This window comes from Pteronotus mesoamericanus, unplaced genomic scaffold (genome assembly GCF_021234165.1).
Source record: "Pteronotus mesoamericanus isolate MK-2021 breed Mesoamerican mustached bat unplaced genomic scaffold, CSHL_Meso_final contig_90, whole genome shotgun sequence".
NCBI classification, from domain to species: domain Eukaryota; kingdom Metazoa; phylum Chordata; class Mammalia; order Chiroptera; family Mormoopidae; genus Pteronotus; species Pteronotus mesoamericanus.
This window is the reverse complement of record NW_026555277.1, coordinates 40,312,994-40,329,424: the sequence shown is the minus strand read 5'-3', so window position 1 is coordinate 40,329,424 and position 16,431 is coordinate 40,312,994. Positions and strand designations below refer to the sequence as shown.

Below are 16,431 nucleotides of genomic sequence, written 5' to 3'. Positions count from 1 at the left end.
AGTAGCCCAGGGCTGTTCATGGGCCTTCCTGGCCTGAGATCCCCCAGGAACCCCCTCAGACAGGAAAGGTCTTTCCTCCCGGCAGGAAGTTGGGAAGAGGGCGCGCTGAAAGAGCAGACCAGAGAAAGACCAGCTTTCCTTCTGTTGGCCACAGTGTTCTTTCTGGCCTCTGTCATCTCTAGCCCTCGAATTAGCTTGATTCCTGCAACAGTGCTTCCTGGTCCAGACCTTTTCAAAGATCATGGCTATTCCCCAAGCCTTTGAAACAACCTCAAGGAATCTTTGAAGGGAAAAAAGCCCATAGTCGAGATAAGACACCCACATAAATACGGTCAAGTGCTCAGTGCCTGCAAAAGGTACCATGGGAGGAGAAACCAGGGAGGCTTCTTGGAGGAGGAAGCACTTGAGTTGACCTTGAAGAATGGAAGGGACGTTTAGGAGAGGGAAGTGGAGAAGCGTGTGATGGCTGTGGGGGTAGGAGAGGACGGGCACCGGGCCCCCTGTCTGTCAGAGCAGGCCCAGTCCCTGCTGGCAGGGGGTGTGCGGGTAAACTCAGGGTGTGCGCCAAGGGGGGCTCCCAAAGTCTAGCTTAGCAGATGTTAAGGGTGGGGGTTCTGAGGAGATGATGACATTTCACCAAATCTGACTCCAGCAATGATTCAGAGGCGTGGATTTGTGGAATCCTGGAAGGGTTTAATTTGGGGACATTGAAGTACTCCAGTGAGAAACAGAAAAGACTCAGGCTGAACCAGCACACACAACCCCAGCAGCTCATCCAGTGGGGAATTGAAAAAAGGAGTGTGTTTCCAGGGTGCCCTTGTATTTTCTTAAACGAGGGCTGTCAGCGGTCCCTGGGTGCCTGCGGTTGAGCTGGACCATCAGAAGCTTCCTGGCAAAGGAGAGGGAGCCAGCTCCCCCCACGGAGGGGGCACGTGGGCCCTAGCCCTGCCCTGGCACCCCAGGGCTCTCACTTCCCATTCTCTCTCTCCAAGGTGCTTTCCTCATCCCCTACCTGATGATGCTGGCTCTGGCTGGGTTGCCCATCTTCTTCTTAGAGGTGTCACTGGGCCAGTTTGCCAGCCAGGGGCCAGTGTCGGTGTGGAAGGCCATCCCAGCCCTGCAAGGTGAGTCTACCCTGCCCTTCAGCCTCCTCAGCCCTCCCCTGCTCTCTCAGGCCCCAGGGAGGGAGACCTGCTTTTGTGATCAGTAGAACTCACTCCTTCCTTCTTTATTTGATCAACTTCACCTCTGGGGCCCTCTGAAGAATGACCCAAGATCACGCCTGGCATCGTTCCACTCCTGGCGGAAGGCCTCCATGTCCTTGGTAAACACAGAGGCTACTCCACCATTAGTGAATCCATCTGTCAAAGGAAGCCAAGACCTAGGTCCCCACCCTGGCCTGATTGTGAGAATCCCATCGGATTGGGGTTGAAATGAGTCCCTGAAATGTTGTTTCCACAGGCTGTGGCATCGCGATGCTCATCATCTCCGTCCTGATAGCCATATACTACAATGTGATTATTTGCTACACACTTTTCTACCTGTTTGCCTCCTTTGTGTCTGTGCTGCCCTGGGGCTCCTGCAACAACCCTTGGAACACGCCAGAATGCAAAGATAAAACCAAACTTTTATTAGGTAAGTTCGGCTATACCTACATGAGGTGAAGTACTCATTCATTCATTCAATGAAGATTAATTGAGCCCATGTGATGTTTGCCAGGCCTTAGGCCAGGTCCTGGGGCCACAGGAATTTAAAAAAAAAAAACACACCAAACATACTTAATTGTAACATTGAAGGAACTCATCGCCCAGGAAGGGGTAATAAAATTTTTGTTTGCTCAGGAATAGCTGGAGTGTTTGTTAAAAATGCAGATTTACAGGCTCACCAGAGAGTCTGATTTATTAGATTTGGGGCAGGAAATCTGCATTTTAACAAGGTCCCCAGGTGACTCCCATGCATGGTGCAGTTTGAAAAACAGTGGAGTTCTAGAGTCCAGCAGGGTGATACCAGTGATTCTGGGTCCACACTTCACAAAATGCTGCTCAGTGCATGAGGAAGAAATGAGAACAGACACTTCAACTAAAGGCATTGATGGAAATGTGCCTCGTGTAATACTAGAAGAGAGGAGGTCTGTCTGGAGGAACAGGGAGGGTTGCTAGGGGCGGTTTCAGACCTGAAATCTACTGTGAATTGAGGACTTGGGGGAAGCGGTCAGCTCCTTTGGTCAAGAGCAAGAGAGTGAATGTGAAGAGGCACAGGCAGGCTTGTCAGCAAGGCTTTCTGGTCCGTAAAAGATCTCAGCCCCAGGGGGTACATGGGTCCCTGTCAGGTAACTTCTCTGAGCCTGAGTTTTCCTCATTTGAAAAACAGAAACAGTAACAACACCCTTCATCCTACTGACCACGTGGGGAGGAGAAAAGAAAGAAAAGGACATGAAAGCAGCTGGATAAATATAAAACTCTACAGACAGAAGGTGCCAAGAATAGTCACCTTCAAAGGCTCTGGTCATTTTAATAGGCACCAAGTGGTTGCTTCTGCCCCCGCCCCCATGATCTGTCGTTTCCCTTAAGGTGGGTGGACCTGGGCAGAGGTCAGAATCCTGGGATCTCTAAGGGATTGGCTTTTAGTGCTGGCCTCCCAGTCAGCTCTTTTGCCCTCACAGAACAGGACATTACTTAAGCCTTGGAGTGTGCTAAGAGGGAAAGGTGCATCCTTCCCTCCCACACGTCTAGAGAGATGTACATTCCTAAAAACAGTCACTCACACTGGAGTATTTTTATGCACGTGGTCACGTACATACACACCATGACCAAGCTCCATCTGGAGACGCTTTGAATAAAACTGAAGAAGAGCTGAAACGAGGGACATGTGCCCATTAAATTCAAACCCCGTGCACCTGGAAGTGTTCAGGAATGAGGGGTGGCGATATGTGGAGGCTCCCAGGTGTGTGACTCAGTAGTGGTATGACTGAGAGTAAGTGTCCCTTAGACTCCCTGGGTCTCAGTGTCCTCATCTTTATCGTCTCCACGTGGACATATTCTTAGGTTAGAGCAGGGGTTTCCACCCACGCTGCTGCGCATTAGAACCACCTGGGAACTGCCAAATCAAACCATTGCTAGTGTCCCCACCAGACCAGTCAATCTGGATAATCTGGGGGTGGAGCCTAGGAATCCATATTGCTAAAGTTCCCTGGGGACACCCAAGGGGAGGGGCACTAGGTGTCAGTTTGTCCACATCCCCAAGGTCTCTCTGCCAAGCTGCTGTCTAAGAGAATCCCACTCGGCAACTCTTCACCAATTCGCAACCCAGAATCAGCTGCCAGAACGGCTTCCTGAGCATGGTTGCCATGTCAGGCAAAGCACACTTTTCAGATGGGGGATCTGGGATGGAGAAGTATCTCAGGGTCACCCCACAGCCCCTCTTGTTCTTTCCAGATGGTGCCTGGGAGGGCGGACCACTTTTGGGGGGAGTATCTGCTGCAGGGGGCCTGTTGTCTTGACCCAGTCTCTATGGGAGTGTCACTGGGGGCTTCCCTCAGGGGCCACATGGCTCATTGTGATCAGTGCCTTGCACCTGTCCTCCGGGACAGATAGTGGTTCAGAAACACCGTTCTCCTCTACTAACAATATCCACTAATATTTGTGCAGCACCTTAACAGAATAATAAAGAACTAACGTCAGTTACTAGCTATTATGCCAAATACCATGTTAAACGCTTTTACTCATATTGCCACTATTAACATGGACAAGCATATGGCTTTCAGTTTTATTTCTACTTTCCAGGTGAAAAAAACTGGAGCTCGAGCTCATAGAGAGAGCTCTGTGGTAGACCTGGGATTTATACCCAAGTTTGCCTGTCTCCCAAGACCCTGGTCCTAACTACCATGCTAAATGCTCCCCAGTCTGCAAAGTACCCTCACAAATGATGTCTCTGCTCTTCCTAATAAGAGCCTTATGAGTTCCAAGGGCAGATGACATGATCACTATTTTGCAGGTGAGAAAGTGGACTCCAAGGCTCAGAGAGTGTACGTGTTAGGCTGTAAGTCACAAGGTACATACAACCAGCACTGGGATTTGCGTCTCGTGACCCTGATTCTCTGCTCATCCAGGGTTCCTGGAGAGTCCTTGGGCCAGCAGGTTCTACTCCATCTGTCCCAACAGAATGATGTCTGTCCAGGGGTTCCCTCACTATTTGTAGCTGAGGTTCTATGGAACAAAAAGGAAGCTTGTCTGAACGGCAGTTTGACTTAGTAATTCAACCTCTGGGGACTTATCTTTAAAAAAAAAACAACCTTTATTTGTTTATTTTTAGAAAAAGGGGAAGAAAGGGAGAAATAGAGGGGGAGAAACATAGATTGGTTGCCTCTTGCACACCCCCAACTAGGGACCCAGCTTGCAACCCAGGCATGTGCTCTGACTGGGAATTGAACTGGTGACCTCTAGGTTTGCAGGCTGACACTCAGTCCTATAAGCCACACCAGCCAGGGCTTGGCAGTTTATTTTAAAGGGGGAATCAGAGACACAGTGAAGGACTATACGTGATTGTTCATTGCAGCCACATTTCTAGTCTTGGAAAACTCTAGAATGGGGCAAATGTGGCAAAAAAAAAATCAAGTAATTACTGAATAATTCCATCATTCCAATAAATTCTAGTGCATCCATATGATAAAGTCATTAATAATGAATATTTATAGAATAGAAGGGAATCCTCACTATATTATGTTAAACATAAAAACAGATACAGATTTATAGTATACTTTTATTTGTCTTAACAATATGTGTGTGGATAGAACATATAGGAAGGTGATACATGAAATGTTAACTGTCACATTTGGGGCCATTCTACATTATCTATGAAGGACATATAAAATAAATATTTTATAGTCATGTATATATATGTGTACATGTGTTTTTGGTTTGGTTTGGTTTTAAGCAAGTTGGGCAGGGAGACCAGGCCAGGCACGTGGGTGGACTACCCCTGGGTTTGTGGCGCTCCCCGTGTGGCTCACAGTAGCCCAGGAAACAGCAAAAGCAGAGTAAAGACATTACACGGCCAAGCTCCTAGTGGACTGGCACAAACCAGAAAGGCTAAGCAAGCTCTGAGCAGGGAAGGACAATGGACATTTTTCACTCTGACGATTCCCAGGGAGCTTATGCCGCGAAGATCTTATCTTATTCTTAGCTAGTGCTTTAAATTTTTTCATTTGTTTGTTAAAAAGGTGTGTGTGTGTGTGTGTGTGTGTGTGCGCGCGCGCGCGCGCGCGCGCGCGCAGCCCCACCCCCAATCTCCTCTTCTCTGTGTTACCTACACAGGAGCGAGTTCCTTTACTGGGGCCAGGCTCTCCCTCACCGAAAGTAGTGTTGGTCCTTTGAGGTCCTGGGGTGACTTAGCAAAGATGATGGTGGTCTGACTTGCAGAAACACAGTCAGCTTCATAGCCCCACTGTTCTGACGGACAAGTCGGGAGTCCAGACAATGGCTGTCCCAGGCTCTCTCTCAGGTGGCCATGCTGAGAGAGAAAACGCGACAACTCCTTCCCCTAGTGCAGGGTTCCGCAAATAACCTTCTAAGCTCACCATCTCCCTCACAGCCTATAACCTACCCTTGCGATAGCAGGCAGCTGGCTCCAGGAGAGAATGGAGAGATCGCCCGCCATTATGACCTTCAGTCATAGCCGGGAGGTGTTTATACCCCAGGACCCTCTCCGCACTGCTAGGGACACAGGGCCCAGGAGCCCTGCCTCACCATCCAGATGACAGATGCCCTTGCTGGCGCCAGAGAACAGCCCCCGCCCTGTCCATGGGTAGAATCTGAGTCTGCCACACGTCTCAAAGGTGTATTTTGTAAGAAAGACCTCCTTAGGGGGACTCAGCCATCCAGGTATCTGTAATGGAGGACGGCTGGCTAATCCATGCCCTGCCAAGTGAGACCAGCGACTGTTCTGTGAAATTAGGAGCTAGCTGGATCATTTAAAAAGGGAACCACATAAATACCATTTCTATTTCTGGAATGGCTTAATTTTCATTAGAACTTTAATTAAATGACTCCTTGTCTCCGCGGCCTTTCATGTGCTTTCATTTATTAATAATTGCCCGAGTAAAGAGAATCCCATTCAGACAGCTTCCAATTTAGAATGATCATTATCGCTGTTCTTTGTTCAGGGTTGCTGGGCCGCAGAGCTCTCTTTGACGGCTCGGCCGCTGGCAGAGCTGAAGGCGCTAAAGCACGCTTCTGCCATCCGGTGGTAGGAAGGGATATTGCAGGAGGCTGGAGGTTGCGAGGAGCCCTGCTGCAGTGGCGCAGGAACGCTGTGACCTTGTTCTGCCGCGGCGGCCGCAGTGATCCAGAGACACTGTCTAGGGAAGCTGCCCGCGTGCTTCTCAGTGGCAGTTTTGGAAGCAAGCGATTTGGCATTTGCCCGCATGTCAGCCCTCTCTTCGTCTTAGGCGATGGATGTATTTTTAGGCAGGAGAACAAGAAATGATGTGCTTAGTGACAAAAAAGGGCTGTGGATGGTGCTTTAGGTGTCTTCTAAGGTCACTATTGGGGGAAAAAAATGCTTCCTCAGGAAATATTTGATACTTTTTAGTTCAGAATCCTCGTTAGACTAAAGAATAAAATAGTGCATAAGAAGATATTTTGAGGATTCCAAAAGCAGTGGTTCTCAGCCCCAGGGGATTTTGCAGGAGACAGCTGGCAATGTTTATGGACATTTCTGGCTGTCACAGCTGGGGGATGGATGCCCCTGGCATCTAATGGGCAGAGGCCAGGGTGGCTGCCAAATATCCTGCAACGCACAGGATGGTCCCCACAACAGAGCATTATCTGGTCCAAAAGGTCAGTAGCACCGCTGTTGAAAAATTCTGGCCTAAAGAACTAACCAGAGAGAAAGGGTTCTTCCCATTGTTTTAACATATATCTAATATTATGAGACATTCTGGGGGATGTGTGGGAAGCAGTAGTAATTTATGACTGGCAAGGAGGATTATGGGAGATGATGTTGAGGGCTAGAAATACTTACCCCTTAAAATGGTATAAGTTTTGGATAGAGTTTATTGAGCCCGACTGTGTGCTGGGTATTGCATGAAAGTTTTCCATTCATGACCTCAGTTTGGTTCTCGCACAGACACAACTATTACCCAAAAGTGGAGGCTTGTAGAGACCAAGGAGCTCGTCTAAACCTTCAGCGGCAGTGTAACCCCTGCACCCGTAGTCCTGGCCACTTTGCTGCTCCACAGAGGGCATCAGCTGGGAGTCTGTGCGCCGCACTGGGCTGTGTGTGCTTTTCTTTTGTTCCACAATATTTAAAAACAACTGGAACTTATTTCCATTTTAAAATGGATTTTCTGCCTTTTCGGTGAGAACACCCGGAAGGGCCTGGCACTGACGGTGGGCGTGCTCTCTGGTCTGCTGGCGGCCGCAGCTCTCCTTGTTACCCTGCGCTGCGTGCCCTCCCCATTTGTGCCACCAGCTGGCCTCTGAAGGGGTTGAGTTTATGAGCCCTGATCTCTGCTCCAGAGCGGAATGTTAAAGAGCAGGGCCTCCAAAGACAGAACATTTGCATCCTGGTTTTTCTGTGTGACCTTGGCCCCAGAGAAGTGTCTTTATCTGTAGCATAGAGGTACTGTAAGAATACCAACCTCCTAGGGCTGATGGGAGGCTTCCATTAGTTAATATATAAAAAGCACTTAGAACAGTACATGGTGAGTGCCATATCAGGGTTACTGTTGTTACTGTAACTTTTTGCTCCTTTATAAGATAGTATGCGTTGGGATTAGTACTGGTGGACTAATTAATACAGGAGTATAAGTACTCCTGGCTGGTATGGCTTGGTGGATTGAGTGCTGGCCTGCAAACCAAAAGGTTACCGGTTCCGTTCCCAGTCACAGCACATGCCTGGGTTGCAGGCCAGATCCCCAGTTGGGGGCATGTGAGAGGCAACCAACCAATGTATCTCTTGCACATCAATGTTCCTCTCCCTGTCTTTCTTCCTCCCTTTCCCTCTCTCTAAAATTAAATATATAAATAACCATAAAAAACAGAATATCTGTCAAGTGATCAGTCTTTACAAAGTTGTCAATGAGGCATTTTAATATGGTCAGAAAGACTTCAGCCTCTTCCTATTTAAAGTGAGGAAAATAATATGTACCTTTCCAGTTCGATGAGGCTTTCACAAGGAAATGATTGTTAAGGTGCCTGGTGCAGTGCCTGAAGCACTAAGACTCACGAGGTCAGCTTCTTCTCTCCATCCCAGCCTGCTCAGGCATTTTCTGTTGACACTTTGGATCGAATAATTCTCTGTTGTGGGGACTGTCCTGTGCATTGCAGGATATTTAGTAGCATCCCCGACCTTTACCCATGAGATACCAGTAGCTCCCTCTCTTCCAAATGTGACAACTAAAAATGTCTCCAGACATTGCCAAGTGTCCCCGGGGAACAAATTCATCCCCAGTTAAGAAGCACTGGGTTAGGTCCTGCTGCAGGCTCACAGGCACACCACACCTGCTGTCACCGCTAACCCACGTGAGTGCGTAGAAAGCCACGTCACACGTATCTTAGAGTATTTACTATATGGCAGCCGTCCTGCCAGGCAATGAGTTCAAGGTGAACTTCTAAGTGAGCCTGTGTGGCAGTAGCTCTTCAGGGGATTTGCTTACGTCAAATTACATTCACCTCTGCAAACTACTTAACTTTCAGTGGAGTCTACAGATCTGGGTTTGAATCCTGATTCTCTTCTTCATTAGCTGTACGATTTCAGGAGTTACTTCACCTCTTTGAGCCTCATCCCTCATTTTAAAAACAGAGGCATAAGTACCTACTGCATAGGCTGTTGTGAGTATTAAAGGAGGTAATACATGCAATGTATGAAGTGCTTAGTATAAAGTACAAAGTGCAAAGTATAAAGTGTACCACACAGGGAGTGCTCTGTTAGTGAGAGCCACTGTTATCAGTCCAAACCACTGCTGTGGGGTTTGTAGTGAATAAAAGATAATTCTGTAGTTCACCTCAATCTAGCTTGGTTCAGTGAAAACTTTCCCAAAGGTACCCTTCAATATTTGGCAAGCCTTTTTGGCTTTTGTTTTTAAATGACTACTAAGACACATGTGCATATATTCTGTATAGATGCCACTGTATTCCCATCCTGTCCTCTCCTGAACAGATTCCTGTGTCATCAGTGACCACCCCAAAATACAGATCAAGAACTCGACCTTCTGCATGACTGCCTATCCCAACTTGACAATGGTTAACTTCACCAGCCAGGCCAATAAGACGTTTGTCAGTGGGAGTGAAGAGTATTTCAAGTAAGACGGCATTTTTATTACTTTCTAGGGGAAATCGGGTGAATTAATGAATGCTCCACTTGCAGACCGAAAGTGTGGGAGACCCGAGAGGCAGGCTGCCTCCCTCTGCACCCTCCCTACCTATTCAAGGGATCAGGGAGGAAGGTATTTTCCCTGGTTTGGCTTCTGAGAGCAGATTGCTGGGCCCCTGGGCCCGGAGTTGAGAGTTGGCTGACTGCTGGAGGGGACAGAATTGCTGCTGCTATAATCCATGAGGCCGATGCCAAAAACGCTGCAAAACCTTCGTGCAGTGTGATCTAAGCAGACCTTGAGCTGATTAGGTTGGTTTTTTTCCCTCTTCTGCACTGGAGAAGGAAAGAGTGGCAAAAAGTCAGAAACCAAGTCATGGTCAACGATCTAAAGAACCAAATCATTTTTTAAAGAATAGTTTCATCTTGGTTTTGTACTTTCTACATCTGTATTGCCAGACACTGAGGACTGACGTTCAGGGACACTGGAAAATCCTCAGCTGCCATGGGACGATTTAGTAAAGTTCATGGAGTTATTTCTTAAGGGAGGTAAATGTAGACAGAGTTCAAAAGCGGCCAAATAAAGGATGTTCTCTAGTCAGGCCTTGAGTTGGGGGTTGTTGTAAACTTGTGGGCCCAGGGAGTTGGCAGGGACGCTTGCCTGCTCACTAGGCGAGTGCGTGAAGTACAAATGCATAGGGTGATAGAGAGGGGTGGGGACTGGGGCACAGGGGAGAGGGTGTCTGTCCCCAGCCCACATCCTTGTATGGCAGGAATGCGGGCAGTGCAGCCTGAGCTCCCCTGTTACGAGGGAAGTTGGAGGTGAAATCTGAAGTTTTACGTGTCTCCTACTTTAAATGTTAGCAAACTAATTCAAATAAAACACTGAGCAAATAAAACGCATGTATCAGTGGGGCCTTGGTTTGTGACCTTTACTTAGATAACAAAAAGTGGTCACTAATGTCCCTACTAGTTGCCCAGTTGTCATCAGTTTCTAGGCCAGATTTCTCTCCTGTGCAGATGCAGAGGGTACATGGTTGTCCCCTGGTGAACAGAACGGGACTTAAGCTGAATGATGAAATGATCCCCTTTGAAGAGGACATAGGAGCAGTGAGGGGGTGCATGGATTCCCCCTGAGCGCTGAGAAACTGAGTGTGACCCGGTGGTTCCATGAAGTCTGATCACACAGCCCACGTGGTTAGGCACATAGTAAAAGGATTGGTGAATCAGCTTTTGGTGGTCTTCACTAATCCTCTGGGACCAGTCTTCGTTTCCAAAAGGAAATGTTATTAGGAGTTTCTTGGGACCCATCCAAGAGCCCTTTGGAAAGAGTGGAGTATTTGAGGCGGCCGCGGTGCTGTGGGATTGTTGATTAAGTGGTTTGCCCACGGGGGCGGGGGCGGGGGTAGGGGGCGCTGTGGGTGGAGACACAGGGTAGGTCCTGTTCATTGCTCCGGGAAGATCTGGGAGCTCGCTCATTTCCTCCCCTGGTCAATTCTACTCAGCTGTTGAGCCCAAGTTGCCTCAGGGGTTGAGACTGAAATAGGCTCTATCACCGCAGAGCATGGCCACCACGGTTCCCAAAAGTGTGGCTGTGCCCTGCAAGACAGCCTCTCAGGTTGTCGCTTGCTAGCTGGCTGGAGGGGAGGGCAGTGGTGCTGCTGCCTTCTGTATCCTCAGCAGATCGGAAAGTTCTGGGCTGTGCTTTCTGCAGTCTGGTAGAGCCTGGATTCTGGCCAGGCCTTTGCGTGGGTCACAGAAAACCATTAACCAGCAAACAAAGCCCTTTATCCAGGATGGGATGGTCCACTCTTGTCAGAACTCACTGTCCCTACAACTGCCTCCCATCCCCAGGAGGGAGGCTGCTTGCCCACCTTCCGACCAGGCTACAAGCTACTGCCAGGCATGTGCGGTCTCCAGACAGGTCCTGGCCCCTTCAGCATGCATACAGGCTGCCCGCTGCAGGTACAGGTAACCGCAGCCCCGCTCTGTTTGCGGCTGGCGTCAGGCTTTGAATACGGTCCCTGAATAAGGCCCAGCCAGCCTGCTGTGGGTTTGGCCAGTCTCAGCCTTGGATGTGCCTGAGGCACCTGGAACTGAAGGGCAGAGCAGCGCTTTTAGTCACTTCGCTTAATGATCCTGTGCTGATTTTTTAAATTTAAAATTATGCAAATACTATTGAAATACGCCTTCATAAAAGAGTGGGAAAATAGAGAAAACACAAAAATCATCCTTGATGGTGTAGTTTCTTTTAGTGATGTGATCTTCTGTTAAGACATAAACCTTGGTATTGTCCATTGAGGGGCTGTGCTGGGTCTGCCCAGTGCTGCGGGATTTGTTGCACGTCTCCTGGGGCATCTCCTGATGACGGTGGCGCTAACATAGTCTTGTATGGAGCCTGTCTGGGGCCATGCATGGCCTCCCAGCACATGACGAAGAGCAGGACAGTCCGGTCGGTCCCTCTGCTGACCACTGTGTGCAGGAGCCCAGGTCCTAGAATCCCTCCCAGTATGATCTGATTGGGTCGATGGGGAGCGTGGGGGTTGCTGGAGTTTGTTCGAGTTTGTTCGAGGCTGCTGGCTCAGCTATGAGATTAAAGCCTCCCTCCCTCCCTCCCTCTGCCCTCTTTCCCTTACACTCTCAGGTACTTCGTGCTGAAGATTTCCGCAGGGATTGAATATCCTGGGGAGATCAGGTGGCCACTTGCCTTCTGCCTCTTCCTGGCTTGGGTAATCGTGTATGCATCTCTGGCAAAAGGAATCAAGACTTCAGGAAAAGTAAGTGCTTCTGTTTACCTAAGAGAAAGCTCTGGGACACCCAGGGGCGATTGTGTCTCGACCAGGTTAAAGAGCACTGAAAAGGGAGTCAGGAGTCATAGGTGCAATCCTGATTCTGGTGCTGGCAGCTGTGGGCCTTGGCCAGGGACTTCACTCCTACTTGGACAAATGGGATAAGGACACTTCTTTGCGGGGTGTTGTAAGGGCTGAATGAGACAAAGGCACACAGAGCCCCTGGTGTATGGTGGGGTGCTGCGACCAGTTCCCTTCCTTTCCAATGGGGGGCTGCCACTTCGTTCAGCAGAGGGGGCCGCCCCGATGTGGTTCAGTCACTCTCCCTGAGCTCTAGAGTTAGTGCTGCGGGCCTTTTGCCTCTTGGTCTGGCTGCCAGGTCAGTTATTGCTGTGGCCACGACGCTGGGAAGAGAGCAAAAGTATGATGCAATCCCTTCTTCTCAAGCCCGGCCACCATGTTCTCGGCCTTTCAGGTCCTTCTTCCACCCCTTGACCCAGCTCCTCCACCCCACGTGCCCTCAGCGCCAGTGGGTGACCATTCTGCCAGGTGGATACTAGCGACTCTTGCTGAGCAACAGCTTGGCTGGCCCTTTGGAGATGTTGGAACTCCCTCCCCAAGCTCAGCTCCAAGGCAGGCAGGCCAGGAGTCCAGGAAACCCAGGGCACATGGGGTGCTGCCTTCAGGGGCCCATTGCTTTTATTAACCTGTGCCAGTTAAAGATGGCGTCACAGCTGCTTCTTTCCCTTGATTTAGCATTTAATCCTTGGTGCTAGATTTCATGGGCTTCCTGGAACAGGGCTTCTTGAGCAGCCCTGAGCTGGGTTTTCTTTTAGATTTGCTACCTTATCTCTCTGCTTCATTGAGACAGGTTGCCAAGTAGGGATCAATGATCAATTTCTTTTTAAATGAAGAATAGCACCAGCAATAATGACACAGCCCTGGAGTGTGCAGACATTAATCATGGAGCATTGTGCAGGGGCCCGGGTGAATGCGGGGCTGGAGCTTCTTATTATAATGGGCTCCTTTGTGACTGCAATTCCTCAAGCACTGTCTTTCTAAGCAGCAGGGATGTTCTCCTCCTCCTGCAGCGAGTTGCGAGTTGCGAGTTGCGCTCAGTTCCTCTTGCACCGCGGCCCTAGAAGGCAAGATGGGCTCCTTGCTTCCTGTGAGACCTCACTCTCCCTTTTGAGCCGCTAGAATTCCAGAGGCAGGGGCGACCAGCAGGCAGCCTGAAGGTCAGATGCAGCCCATCTGACCCAGAGGCTGCTCTGCTTGAGAGGTACAGCACATATCACAACGCTAACCTAATTAGCTGGTGCAGGCTGGGGGGACCTTACCTTACCACCTGTTCAGGGCTCCCGCTGGGAGGAACCTGGAGCCAAGTGTTGGCCAGCAGGTTCAGATCAACCAGTCATTGTCACTCCTGCCAAGTGTAATTCATTACTGTTCAAGTTTAATTCCTCTGACGGTACAGTTGGAAGCAGGCACATTCTGAAGCTCTCCTGGCACAGGGGAACTAGCTGCCATGGAGCTGCCATGTACACCAGACTCACATGCAGGCATCCCCAGGATTTATAAGCCAAACTGTGAGCCCTTTTAGTTCAGCAAGATCTCTACTGCAAGGTAAGTGCAGCATCCCACACTCCAGGGCGGGGTGAGGCAGGCAAGTGCTTAGGGTGTGAAAGTTAAGGTAGCCCTCACTCCCAGGTTCCTGTACAAGCTGGTTGGACCCTGAGAATGGGTGCCTCCTTAAATCTTGAACTCTAGGTGCCTCACTGGCCTTTCCTTAACCCTGGCCCTGACTCACGCATTTCTGATCCTGTGGCCCACAGAGGGCCATTAAAGGGCTTTCTGGAATGGCAACACAAGAGTTAGAAACATCAGGGTCAGATCTTGGCTCCAGCTGGGAGACCTTGAGCGAGATATTAAAACCCTTGCAAGACACAACCGGAGCCTCAGTTTCCTCCGGTGCAAAATGGGACTCCTGTTAGCTTGTCCATAGAGGGGGCTCCAGAAATGGTCACAGTGGAACAGTCTCCAGCAGTCAAATAGGAAGAGTGGTCTCAGCCAGTTAGACTGGTGCCAGGCCCAGGGTTTCTTCCTGCCTGCCTGCCTCCTTCCAACCTCACTTCCCACCAGCGGCCAGTGGTCAGGAGGTGAAAAGGCATTCCTTTGTTACTCTGCCCCTGCTCTCTTGGCGGGGTGGGGAGGTCAGCCAGTCAGGGCCACATCCTGCCCTGGTAGCCGTCTCCTCTCCGCAGCCCCACCTGACAGCTGAGAGGAGAGCCCAGGCCATCCTGTGGCAGGCAGTTTCCTCCTGAGATGTCTGATGTCTCTGGTTTCATGGTATCTATGTAGAAGGGCTTCCTTAAGGGGAAGGAGGAGAGCACGTTTGGCAGTAATCAGAGGGAGCAGGCTGCCCCTCCCCCACAGTGCCTTGCAATCCTTTGGGGCAAGGAGGGAGGGGAGACTGCTGTGGGGGAGGGGCCGGGAAGAGGCCCCAGGGTCAGTAGAGGCAGAGCAGAAAGAACGAGATACCCGCCCATCTCTGTTCTGTAGCCAGAACAAAAGAATTTGGCCTTGAGCAGTAACTGGGTTTAGAGGAAGAAATAACTCCTCATTTCACCTTAACCTGCAGCCTGCCCCACTTCAGCCAATGGCAATAGCACCCTTTTGGTTGCTGAGGCCAAAAATTTTGAGGTCATCCTTACCTCTGCCCTCCCTGCCCCTCATTCCATATTAAATTGGTCAGGAATTCTGGGGGCTCTTCCTGTACAACATATCCAGTGACTGACCACCTCTCCTAGCTTCTCTTAGCACCCTGGCTGGCATCCTCCTTGCCCGGATGGCAGCGTGGCCTCCGATACCTGTCCCTGCTTCTGCCCTTGAGCCCTGCAGTAGATTTGCAACAGAGCAACGGGGTGGTGGTTCAAATGCTAGATCATGTCACTCTGCCCAAATTCCTCCTGCGGCTCCCATTCTCCACAGAGTAAAGGCCCCGCAAGGCTCTCCAGGCTCTGTCTCTCCCCGCTCCCCAACATGTCTGACTTCCCTCCTCCCTGTGCTCTGCTCCTTGCTGTTCCTGGAAGTCAGACACAGTCCCTTCTTCGGGCCTTACTCCACTCCAGCTGTTCCCTCCTTCGCGAATGTTTCCCGAGATGCCAGTTGGCTCACTCTCACTCCTTTTGAGCCCTGGCTAGCTTTACAATGACGCCTCCCCTTTTAATACAGCCCTCTTCCCAGCGTCCTCCCTGCACGTCCCACCCCCTTTTGCTTTGCTCTACTTTTGTTTTCTGGCACACGCATAGCCTTTAATATGCCACAAATGATGTTGCCATTACTACAGGCTGCCTATCTCCTTAGCTAGAATGTAAGCTATACAAGGGCAGGACTCTTTGTTGTGTTTTCTGATATACCCCTCATGTTTCATGAAATGATCCCAAGATCATTTATATCTTAATCTTAGCCCTAACCTACCCCCAACTCATTTCCTCCAAGTCCCCAAATCAATCCTCATGCCCTGAAATCCCAGTGTCTGCCAGTCCCTGGAGCCCTCTTGTCAGGCCCTAGAGTTGGTGCAGCCAGTGGAGGCGGGGGTCTGTCTCCCTCCCAGGGGGCAGGAGGGAAGACAGCAGGGCGGGGAAAGGAGTGACTGAGCCAACAGTGCTCACCCAGCTGGCTATCCACGCCCACCCCAGGGATCAGAGAGGGTCTGATGGGCTGGGGTGGGAGCTTAACCTTATCCTCCCCAGCGTCTTTTAAACCACTTTTGGATGCAACTGGCCTGGGAGCTGAAGGTTGTCAGTGTTACTGAGACTGGTGAGACCTAGGCAAGACCAAAGCAGCACTTCCATTTCCGGTGCCCCCAGGCCTGTACTGCTGTGAATGGGTTGTCCAACTGTCCTCTTCCAACAGCCCCAGGGAGGAAGATGCTGCTGTTATCACCACTTTGCAGAAGTGGAAACTGAGACTCAGAGAGGTTGAGTCGCTTTTCAGTGCTGCCCAGCTCGTAAGTGATGGAGCTAGGATTTGAACTTAGGTCCGTGGGACGGTAGAGCCTGAGCTCTCACAGCCTGCTCTTCTCCCCATCTACCAAGTCCTGATCCCAAGCCTGTATTCATCCTCAGATTTGATGGACAGATAAGGAAGGAAAGGACCTCCCATCCATCACCATCCCTAGCCAAGCACAGTTCCCAAGCTCTGCTGATACTTCTTCCCAAATGTTTCTTGACTGTGGTCCCTCCCTCTCTTCCAGAATCCAGGAGCTTTCTTTGGCTGGCGTTCAAGGCGTCCTATGATGTGGTCTCCTCCCATGTTCCTGGTGTCCCCT

General features: G+C 50.2%; 1 protein-coding gene across 1 annotated transcript in view; it reads left to right on the top strand.

The window, feature by feature from the left end:
* Positions 1-16,431, top strand: part of SLC6A5 (solute carrier family 6 member 5) — a 45,087-nt gene that overhangs the window by 6,489 nt on the left and 22,167 nt on the right. The window contains exons 4-7 of the mRNA XM_054586187.1: positions 993-1,124; positions 1,462-1,635; positions 9,160-9,301; positions 11,954-12,086. Of these exons, the coding sequence (XP_054442162.1) occupies positions 993-1,124; positions 1,462-1,635; positions 9,160-9,301; positions 11,954-12,086 (581 nt within the window). The remainder of the gene's footprint in view (positions 1-992; positions 1,125-1,461; positions 1,636-9,159; positions 9,302-11,953; positions 12,087-16,431) is intronic.